The 10,816-nt window shown below is 46.5% G+C and overlaps 1 protein-coding gene and 1 long non-coding RNA gene across 2 annotated transcripts; one reads left to right on the top strand and one right to left on the bottom strand.

Moving 5' to 3' along the window:
• Positions 1-610: 610 nt before the first annotated feature.
• Positions 611-10,667, bottom strand: DRG1 (developmentally regulated GTP binding protein 1). Its single transcript, XM_079957014.1, has 9 exons — positions 10,520-10,667; positions 8,599-8,722; positions 7,045-7,220; positions 6,225-6,294; positions 5,698-5,867; positions 4,485-4,615; positions 3,753-3,920; positions 2,066-2,188; positions 611-730 (listed from the first exon to the last, which is right to left on the bottom strand). The coding sequence occupies exons 1-9, from the start codon at positions 10,559-10,561 to the stop codon at positions 631-633; spliced, it is 1,104 nt and encodes a 367-aa protein (XP_079813140.1). The 5' UTR covers positions 10,562-10,667; the 3' UTR covers positions 611-630.
• Positions 2,196-3,251, top strand: LOC307205124. The gene is made up of 2 exons (XR_013833890.1): positions 2,196-2,881; positions 3,137-3,251. It is a non-coding gene; the product is annotated as an uncharacterized lncRNA (long non-coding RNA).
• Positions 10,668-10,816: the final 149 nt, after the last annotated feature.

The following is a 10,816-nucleotide window of genomic DNA, read 5'->3' as shown; positions in this document are numbered from 1 at the left end:
GTATTTCAAACAGCAATGAGAGGTGCCAGTCTTAAAATCCCCGGGGGAAGAGTGAGGTGGAAAAAAGCAAAGCTCTTAACCCATACTCACAAAAGCTTGTTATAGGCATACACTGTGTTTAAGTTCTAGGCATGAGCACCATTCTGGAATTAATATTCAAGTTTTTATCTGCATGCTTTATTTACACAAGCATATAATGACAAGAATGCTACTTTTGTATGCCCCTCATGCACAAAGCAAAGCAGAAGGCTTGCACATTTTCTTCCTTGTGTGTTTTATCTACACTACAGCAAGGATGGGGAAGCTGTGGACCTCCAGCTGCTGGGCTGTGCCTCCCTCTTGCCAGGCTGGCTGCTTGGAGCTACAGTCTTAGCTGTGGGTGGCGAGGAGCTGCAGGTTGGCTTCCCCCCGCCCTAGTGTGAGGCTGTGCAGTCAGTCAAAACAGCAATAGAGACCAAGGCCTCACACAGCAAACAGATTTTCATTGCTCCCATGGCTAATACACCTGACTTTCCTAGAAGGATTAAGATAGGAATGAGCACACACACATTCAATCATCCGGCAAATAGAACAAGCTTCTGAACAGTCACTGAGGAGAAGGAGTCATAACTAATTGCCCAGTAGAGCTTTTTATTTCTTCACTATCTGAATGACATCCTCATCCTCCATGGTATGATCCTTCCCAACTTTCTGTGGGTTGTGCTTGACCGATGAGCCCCACACAAGTGCACTGAAAAAGAAAAGCGTTTAGTTGAGATACTACACTTCCACAGTTTATATAGATCAGCAGCAGTGAGGCTTCCCCAGAAATTCAGATACTCTCTACAGGTCAGAGAATCTCACTAATCTCTCTTGGCTGCTATTCTTTAATTCACTTGAGTGCCTCACAAATAAAATATAAAACAAGCAGCAAACAAAACACTTATAAAATAATTTTGGCTATTAAAAAACCTCTACAAAGCAACAATAAGATAATACACACAAACAGACATGATCAGCCTACCTTCAGGAAATGACAGAACAAGTGATAATGACACCTGACACATCTTTACTAACAGGAAATTTCATAAATTCAAGGACGCCCTGCACAGGCTTCCTTCGCCCAAAATGACAGAAGCCTACTCCAAAGATCTCAACTGGTGGCCTGGGAGATACCAACAGATGTGCCCCATCAAGCATCTATCTGGGGGACTCAGCCATTTTTGGAACCCTGTAAGTCGGTATCAAAACCTTGCTCAGAATAGGCAGCCACAGCAGTTCACAGAGAATAATATGATTTGGATTTTGCATGCCACTCCAGAGCCCAGTAGCAGCTAGAGCAGGGGTCAGCAAACATTTTCAGCAGGGGGCCGGTCCACTGTCCCTCAGACCTTGTGAGGGGCCGGACTATATTTTTTTGGGGGGAAATGAACGAATTCCTATGCCCCACAAATAACCCAGAGATGCATTTTAAATAAATGCACACATTCTACTCATGTAAAAACACACTGATTCCCGGACTGTCCGCGGGCCGGATTTAGAAGACGATTGGGCCGGATCTGGTGCCCGGGCCTTAGTTTGCCTACCCATGAGCTTGAGCTTCCAAACAGTATTTGAGGTAGCCCCATGTAGCATGTCATTGTAACAATCTATTTTCTGGTTCTGCAGGGCAACTTATCTTCCACTACGAAGAACTGTTATCTTCCCTTCTGCTGCAATGGCTTCCCTGCCCTTTGATACACTTTTCAATTACAAAGTACAAGTTGTTCCATCACAGTGATAGTACTATGAGAAATATCCTTCAAAGGCTTGGTTTTTTTTTGCAAAACTGAACGAAATAAAGTTATCGTATCGAAAAGCCATGTACTTGTGACCCAGTGCTTTCGAGGCTGTCTAAGACTACAAGGAGAATAGAAAAACGATCAGACAAAAGACTACAGTTAATTTCCCACAGAAATGCTGAACCTCCCAATGCCTAGTCATTTTCTATTTGAAAGGAAGCCTGAGTCGATGTTTTTGTCTCCTGGTGCTGTGACATTACAAGGACTGCGGGAGCAAAATTGGCTGCTTTGTAGGCCGTACTTACTACTTAAACTCTTTAATCAGGTTTTTGTGGATCTTCATGCAGAAATCCTCCACTGTGGTCCGAGAGTAAGGCAAGACTACAGGAGAGCTGTAATCTGGTAGCTGCCCTTTGGGCTTTGTGTAACTGCAATTTAAATTTAGAGTCATCAAAAGGAGATGCTACAGCACGTTAAAACACAGATACATTTCAAACAAGGTTTGCCTTCTACCCGGGGCAAAGATTCATCATCTAAGGCCTCCGTCGCCTTGAATACTAGGAAGGGGCCATCTCCATTGTCTTTTTGGTGCCTCTCAAAAACCTTCCTTTTCCAACAAGCCTTTTAAAAAGAGATCTCTCCCAGTTTGCAGCTATATTAAAATTGTTTTCAGATGTTTTTAATTGCCTTTATTATTTGTGTGTTTGCCACATTTGGGCTCCTTTGGCAGAAAGGAGGGGTGTGTAATAGTTTGCAGAATTATAGAGCTGGAACCGACTACAGAGGTCATCTTGCCCAACACTCTTCTAATGCAGGACACCCACTACCTTCAGCATCCCTGATAGGAAGCCAGCCAGCCTGCCTCTGCTTAAAAGCTCCAGGGCAGGGGAGTCCCCCATCACCATTAACGCAAGCTGTTCCAAATAACTTGTGCTGACATAAAGTTCTTCCTACTGTTTTATCGAAATTCTTTCTTGAACTTTGAACCCACTGGTTCAGGTCATACCCTCTAGAATACTTTTCTCCAACCTGGTGCCATCCAGATGTTTTCAGATTTCCAACTCCCATAATCCCTAGCTGCTGGCTAGGGCTGCTGCCCTAAACAGCTGGAGAGCACAAGAGTTTGGATTTGATATCCTGCTTTATCACTACTCAAAGGAGTCTCAAAGCGGCTAACATTCTCTTTTCCCTTCCTCCCCCACAACAAACACTCTGTGAGGTGAGTGCGGCTGAGAGACTTCAAAGAAGTGTGACTAGCCCAAGGTCACCCAGCAGCTGCAGGTGGAGGAGTGGGGAATCAAACCCAGTTCACCAGATTACGAGTCTACCGCTCTTAACCACTACACCACACTGGCTCTCTAGGTTCTCCAACAAAGATGGAGAAGGCTGCTTTGCAGCAACAGAAAACAGATGAGATAAATCCTTGTGTCTGAACTGTAGTGCTTCAGAATTCAAGTGGTGGGATAGCACAAAGAAACACTCACCTGTACCCCCCCCAAAAAATTTTTTTAAAATAAATTCCCAGCACACAGAGAACAGAGAAAGATCTTAGCCTACTCTTCTCAATGTCAGGCCAATTTTCAATGTGCATAAAGTTATCATTTTTTTGCACTGAAACATGCCCTTCAATCCAGAGTGGCTCATCTGTTGTCCTCCACAATTCCCTCCATTCCTGATGAATGGTCATTCTGTTTACTGAAGGCATCACCTCACCCTATCACATTTATCCCGTCATAGAAAACTGCAATGATGCCAAATTGTACAAAGGTTTTGTTTACAACTGTCCAAAGCTATTTTAGGGCTTGCATGTGGCACCATGGGACAGAACATGACTACAGCAAGAAAGCAGGAAGAGAAGCAAACTTCAAAGACCAGCCTGCAAGTCAACCAGCTCAAACCAGGACAGTGGGGAAGGAAATGCAGCTGCAGATTTCCAAGTGAATGGGAACCAGAGATGCTTTCAGCCTGGACAATGCAAAACACTTGACTCACATTCGCACAAGTTTTAGGTAGTCCCAGATCTTCTCCAAGAGGTCATCAAAGTTCCACCGGTGGTGAGCAGAGATTGGAACACAGTGAGGCACTTTGTAAATTATGTCTAGTTCCTCAAGGGAGATCTGGTCAATTTTGTTCAGCACATAAATGCATGGGATGTAAACTCTGTAAGAGTGAATAAATTATCACTTACAACACACATTTCTTTTTTAAAAAACCAGTGATTACTCTCTACTGTCCCTCCTGAATGATCATGGTTACAAGACAGGTGTATTTTGGAATAAGCCCTTAAGATTATGTACATCCAAACTACTATGTCCACGTGTTCACAAAGTTTTGGCAATTGTTCCAGTGTCCCAAAACAAAGAAGACCATCCTGCACTCTTGGTCTTCCATCGAGAAAACTATTCCACACCTTTCAGCAGTTACAAGAGCAATTAATTACACAGCTCCGGGAATCAAGTGGGAGGGCAGGCGGCCTCCTCACAAATCAGACCCTCCCCTCAAGAGTGGATTTCCAAAAGTACAAAACCCACAACACAACCCCCCAGCACATCCCAAACAGTCTGCATTCATATTGATAAAAGTGCTTGCTTTGCACAATATAAAACACACACTGGATTTTGATTCCCTGAAGAATTTGAAAGGCATCTGCGACACAGTATAAGCAATCCCAACAGCCTAGTAAACCTCATCAACCAGTCTGATTCACAAGCCCCACCACACTACCTGTTTCCTTCAACCACATCGATGAGGTCGTCTGCAGTAACATCGCTACGCAGTGTGACATCAGCATTGTGAATTTTATACTCCGCCAAGATGCTCTTCACAGTTTCAGTATCCAGCTCACTCTGTGGGCACTAATGGAAGAACAAAAGATATTTAGAAGGTAAGTAACTCTGGAGAACCCAGCAGATTTGGGTTTGTTATTATTCCATTAGAGCTATTTGAAGAAGCTTCCGTTCTTTTCTTGTGGTAACCAAATTAGTGAGCAAGTCCTAGCTCTACAGATCTGAAGATCCTATCAGTCAGGAACCTTTCAGACCATCAGACAGGAACCTTTCTCAGCCAGAGGGCTTCATGTCAGTGATGGGCAGAGCCAGAGGCAAAAATGGGTAGAGCAACAGATGAGACTCTCATCTCTGTACAACTAGCCATATTCCAGCAGCTAATGCCACAGCATACTTCCCTTTCCATTGCAACAAGGAAAAGTCTCTTACTGTTCTCACAAATAAATCTATGTCAAAGCGAGACCCCATTCAAAGCCATGGGATCCTTGTCCAGATCAGCAAGGACTGTCCCCAGATAAATGTACCGTATTTTTCGCTCTATAGGACGCACCCGACCATAGGACACACCTTGTTTTAGAGGGGGAGAACAAGAAAAAAAAATCTCCCCCTCTCTGCTCAGCGTCCCTTCAGCGAAACGGCAGGAGAAACAGAGCCCCTTCCATTTCTCCTCCCGCTTCGCTGAAGGGGCGCTGTGCAGCTCTCCCTCTCTGCTGAAGCTGGGAGAGCAAAACTCTCCTGGTTTCAGCAAAAGGAACCTGAAGCCTCCGGAGCGCAGCGGGAACTTGCGCTGCGCTCCAAAGGCTTCAGGCGTCTATCCCTGAAGCCTGGAGAGCGAGAGGGGTCAGTGCGCACCGACTCCTCTCGCTCTCCAGGCTTCAACAAAAGCACCTCTGCGCTTCGGAGGCTTTGCATTGTTATCGCTGAAGTCAAGGAGCCTGCATTCGCTCCATAGGATGCATACACATTTCCCCTTAATTTTTGGAGGGGAAAAGTGAGTCCTATAGAGCGAAAAATACGGTAATTAAATAAATAGCTCTCTTCCAAAACTACCCAGGCACAGTCAGAAGAGCATTCAGATTATCCAAAGAACTCTCTCCTTGTCACAGTGACAAGGCAGGAGGCGTGCACACTTTCTGCCCAGGCCTGCTTACGGTGGCTGTGAGATTGATGCCTCCTTTGTCCTTCTTCTTAAAGCCAATGTTGGGAGGTTTGCTGTTCAGTCGGATCCCAAAGCCCTCAAGCTCATTCTCAATTATCTTCTTATGTCCCAGGGGCTTCAGGACATCCAGGACTATCAGAATAAGGTTGCAGGTTCGAGCAACTGCGAAGAAAGAAAAGAAAGAAGAGGATTGAAAAAAACGCTTGCTCTGCCTCTTCAAAGAGGTTGGAAAGAAAGAGTTGCATCCTGCGCCAAGCACTTCTCAGTCCTGTTTTGCAATCTGCTTCTCCAAGCCAGAATGCCTTATAAAGTCTGCTCTTTAAATCAGGTGCAAGCAAAGGAAGCTGGAAAGAGTCAAACCTCTACTTTCTATGGAGACAAAACATTCACAAAATACAACACAGTGGACAAAACATATCAAATGACAAGATAGATATCTGTAAAGATTCTTCCCTCCCAAAAGCACAAAAAGACGGATTGGGCAGAGAAGGATTTCTGATACTGGAGCAGCAACCTCACCTGCAATGACCTGGCGACCACGACCCTTCCCGTCTTTTGCACCTTCAATAATTCCTGGAAGATCCAGAAGCTGTAGGGTTTAAGGAAGAGGAAAGAAACCCATTATATAGAAATCAGCAAGCCAGAATCCACCAGCAGAATCATTTTAACAATATTGATCAGCTTCATTCACCTGAGTCTGGAAAGAAGCAATGGTTTCCTGTCCCATGACAGGAAATAACACAATAATCTTAGCTTTGCTGAGGAAGTCTGTCACCAATTACTACTGCTCTGTTTTGCCTACATTTAAGCTCTAATCGAAGTGTCAGAGACTGTACTTTTGCATTCCGTTGCCATTTAACTCTAACTTATATATTTGTCACCCTTTGTGCCTGTACATCTAATAACAAACGTGATACCATCATAAGTATCTTGAGAAGATCTGCTGCCAAACAGTGTAGATCAGGAATGGCCATCATGGTGCCCTCTAGAAATTTTTTGTTAGGTTACAACTCCCATCACCCCTTACCACTCACACCCCTTACCACTCACCATGCTGGCTGAGGCTGATAGGAGTTATAGTTCACAATCCCTGGAGGGCATCCTGTTAAGCTGTTCCTGGTATAGCTAGAATATACTATGCTAGAGGGCTTGACTTCGGAAAAGTCAGCTGATACCATTGTAATAAGCAGATCCACTTTTATGTACAGACTGAGCTCTAATTAAACAAAAGGAAAAAATCTCCCCACCTAGACCAGAAATGGAAAAAAATGGCCCTTCATACATATTTCAGATATTCCATCCTTCACATACACTCCCACCCCAGATCTAGAGAGCTCACCTGTATTTTTGCTCCTTTGTATCGAATCACACCAGGCACCGTGGTCAGCGTGGTGAACTCATAGGCAGCGACCTCCGAGTAGACTCCAGCAAGGTTGCTCAGCAAAGTGGATTTCCCCACGGATGGGAAGCCCACAAAACCAATTCGGGCATCGCCAGTCTTTGCAACATCAAAACCTTCAATGCAGAAATCAGTACTGTTACCGACAGGCTACAGAAGAGATGGGCTACACTTGCCCCTTCGTTGTGCCAGGCCCCTCCAGGAAGTTGGAGCATGAAAAGGGAGGGGAGAAGACCTCTGGAGAAAGCCAGAGAAGAGTCATCTCAGCAAGCCAGGCTGGGCCCCCTTGGATGATACCTTCAGCCTGAGATAGATTTGGTATCCTATCAGAGAAATATTGTTATCTGCCCATAGGATTTATTAACAGGTTTTATTTAAGTGTCAGAGCCTCAAAGTGCACAGGTGGCGCTGTGGGTTAAAGCCTCAGCGCCTAGGACTTGCCGATCGAAAGGTCGGCGGTTCGAATCCCTGCGGCGGGGTGCGCTCCCACTGCTCGGTCCCAGCGCCTGCCAACCTAGCAGTTCGAAAGCACCTCCGGGTGCAAGTAGATAAATAGGGACCGCTTACCAGCGGGAAGGTAAACGGCGTTTCCGTGTGCGGCTCTGGCTCGCCAGAGCAGCGATGTCACGCTGGCCACGTGACCCGGAAGTGTCTCCGGACAGCGCTGGCCCCTGGCCTCTTAAGTGAGATGGGCGCACAACCCCAGAGTCTGTCAAGACTGGCCCGTACGGGCAGGGGTACCTTTACCTTTACCTATTTAAGTGTCAGAGCCTCAAAGTCTTGCTCATCCGTAATAAATACAGGTCCCAATCAGATGCTACACTGGCATATGGTTTAGCATTACATGAGAAGACTTTAAATCCCTGCAACTTCCCACCAGCCCAACTCCTGATCAAATATGGCTGCAAGGAGATCAGAAACATTTGCTTCTGTTTTTAACAAACCAAAGTTTAGTCTTATGTCCAAACTGGGGTTACTCTCAGCAATAGTTTACTGAAACAAGCCAACTATGGTTTATGAAGAATTCAACAATAAACCATAGTTAAGACTAACTATGTTTAGGATTCACACACAGTTATGTTTGGTTTAGGGTTCAGACACAGTGTGCAACTGTGGCCAACTGAAAACTGAAGCAAAATCTGTATTACATCACCAGAGGAGGAGAGGGGAGGAAAAGCACATGACATCAAGTGTACATATAATCCTGAACTATAAGCCACCTTCAGGTGTTCAACATCTGAATAAACATGCATGGGGGAACAGTAGGAAGAAGTACTCAAACCAGTCACTACCCTTCCTAGTCACTACTTCAGCAGTTTACAGTCAGCATCTTAAATAATAAAAATTCTGTATAATTTCCAAAGCAAGTGCACATATTTTTGGTGTGTTTTGTATATTCTTTTTTCTGCTAAAGAGAGGAAAACAGCTCCATCTCCAAACTTCAACTTGAGGATTGAGCCACTCATTTCCATCCTTTTGGAATACTGTACATACCTTCTCCTGGACCACCCCCTCCACCTCCCTTTGGGGTGATGAGCTCTCGGCGCAGTTTGGCCAGACGTGCCTTCAGCAGCCCCAGATGGTGAGCTGTGGCCTTATTCTTCTGTGTGCGGGCCATCTGTGGAGTGGGGAGAAGACAAAGATCAGGGAGGGCTGCACAAGCCCAGGACTTTTATGGGAAAGATTGGTGACACCAACCTTGTTCCAAGGTTTTGCATATTACATTGAAGGGCATAGGTCACTCTTCCCTGCCACAGAAGAGATTTAAAGGAGTGAGGAGTTGTCTGCAAATCATGCAAGAGAGACAGGAAGAGTATCTGTCCCATCAGAAGAACTACAGAGGGTTGTTCCTAATCTGTAGGAAACTCGGATAAAGGCAGAAGGAGGGGTGGCAGTTTTCAAGGCTTAACTTGAATCAGAGCCCAACCCCAACAGTGTTGTGGAAGATAGGGGTCAAACAAGACAATTATTGTTTTCCTGAGGATTGGACTAGAACTAGGATGATCCAGGTTCAAATCCTGGCTTGGCCATGAAGCTTCCTGGGTGACACTGTGTGAGCTGCACACTTTCAGCCTTAACTACTAGTGGCTGCAGCCTATAGCTGGGATAGATCCCTCCTCTGCTGTCTCCTCCTTGGGTTTGTCTAAGGCCCAGTGTTTCTCAAACTTGGGTCCCCAGCTGTTGTTGGACTACAATTCCCATCATCCCTGATCACTGGTCCTGCTAGCTAGGGATGATGGGAGTTGTAGTGCAACAGCAGCTGGAGACTCAAGTTTGAAAAACACTGAACCAACCTAGTGCTGCAACTCCAACAGGCTCCATCCAGCAATGGCTGTTCACAAGCCACCTAAGCCACAGCTATCCGTTTTTTTTATTGGGGCAAGGTGGCCTGTCTGCACTGTCCTCAGAAGACACAAGCCCACCACCCTACAACTTCATTCGGCAACCCTTAACACCAGGCAGGGCCAGTGCTATTTATTCCTATTTACTTATTAATTTTACATACCCTTGGGCAGGGCCCAAGGAGCCTCAGAGCATAAATAAACAGATACATTGGTGGAAAGCAGGGGGAGTGGGGGGCTCACACACAAAAAAAATAAGTACAGTGGTACCTCGGGTTACATACGCTTCAGGTTACATACGCTTCAGGTTACACACTCCACTAACCCAGAAATAATGCTTCAGGTTAAGAACTTTGCTTCAGGATAAGAACAGAAATTGGGCTATGGTGGCATGACAGCAGCGGGAGGCCCCATTAGCTAAAGTGGTGCTTCAGGTTTCAGGTTAAGAACGGACCTCCGGAACGAATTAAGTACAGTGGTACCTCGGGTTAAGTACTTAATTCATTCCGGAGGTCCGTTCTTAACCTGAAACTGTTCTTAACCTGAAACACCACTTTAGCTAATGGGGGCCACCTGCTGCTGCCGCGCCACCGGAGCACAATTTCTGTTCTCATCCTGAAGCAAAGTTCTTAACCTGAGGTACTATTTCTGGGTTAGTGGAGTCTGTAACCTGAAGCGTATGTAACCTGAAGCGTATGTAACCCGAGGTACCACTGTATCTCCCTCCCCTGGTCTCCAGCCTTGCCCAACATGGTGTCTCCCAGGTACTGCTGGGGACTCCGAATCCCATCAGCCAACACGGCAATGCTCAGCGATAAGGATGGGAGCTGCACTCCAGGAACAACTGAAGAGCACCAGGATGGGGGTAATGAATACTATTCGACCTCAGTCCAGCAAGCTTCTACCAGCCTCCCGCATTGTTGACCCCCAGCAGATAGACTGCCGCAGTGCACGGAGGCTCTACTGAGCCCCGCCCACGACTCCTCCACAGCCCAGTTGGGCGGAGCGGAGCCGCTGGTTGGGGCCCCACAGGGAGAGCCGAGGAGCCTTTCAGTCGCCGCTGATTGGGTTACCTCGGCCTCTATCTCGGCGATCTTGGCCAACGTCGTGCTCATGATGGCGGCGGCGGCGGCAGCGGTGCCTCACGGACGGCTCTCCTCAGGCCTGTGGCACGGCGCATGCGCCCAAAGCACAGGTTCTCGCGAGACTTCTAACAAAAGCCCGGCAGGGGGGCGCGCGCGGAGTGCGAGAGTTACCCCCGCCTTTCTGTTGTCATCACGCTCCACCCATGACTCCTGGAAAGGGGGGAGCGAGGACGCTACCATAGAGTGGAGGCCAGAGAGGAAACCAAAGGAGACAGCTTAAGCGTC

The sequence above is a fragment of the Podarcis cretensis genome (genome assembly GCF_951804945.1).
Source record: "Podarcis cretensis genome assembly, chromosome: 16".
In the NCBI taxonomy this organism is placed as follows: domain Eukaryota; kingdom Metazoa; phylum Chordata; class Lepidosauria; order Squamata; family Lacertidae; genus Podarcis; species Podarcis cretensis.
This window is presented reverse-complemented; position numbering and strand designations above follow the sequence as displayed.

Excerpts from the sequence above, each read along its gene's own strand:
- DRG1 (XM_079957014.1), bottom strand. The coding sequence starts at position 10,561 with ATGAGCACGACGTTGGCCAAGATCGCCGAGATAGAGGCCGAG. Across the intron at positions 7,221-8,598 it reads AGGGGGTGGTCCAGGAGAAG|GTTTTGATGTTGCAAAGACT; the intron begins GTATGTACAGTA and ends TCTGCATTGAAG. Across the intron at positions 3,921-4,484 it reads GATGTGGTTGAAGGAAACAG|AGTTTACATCCCATGCATTT; the intron begins GTAGTGTGGTGG and ends TCACTCTTACAG.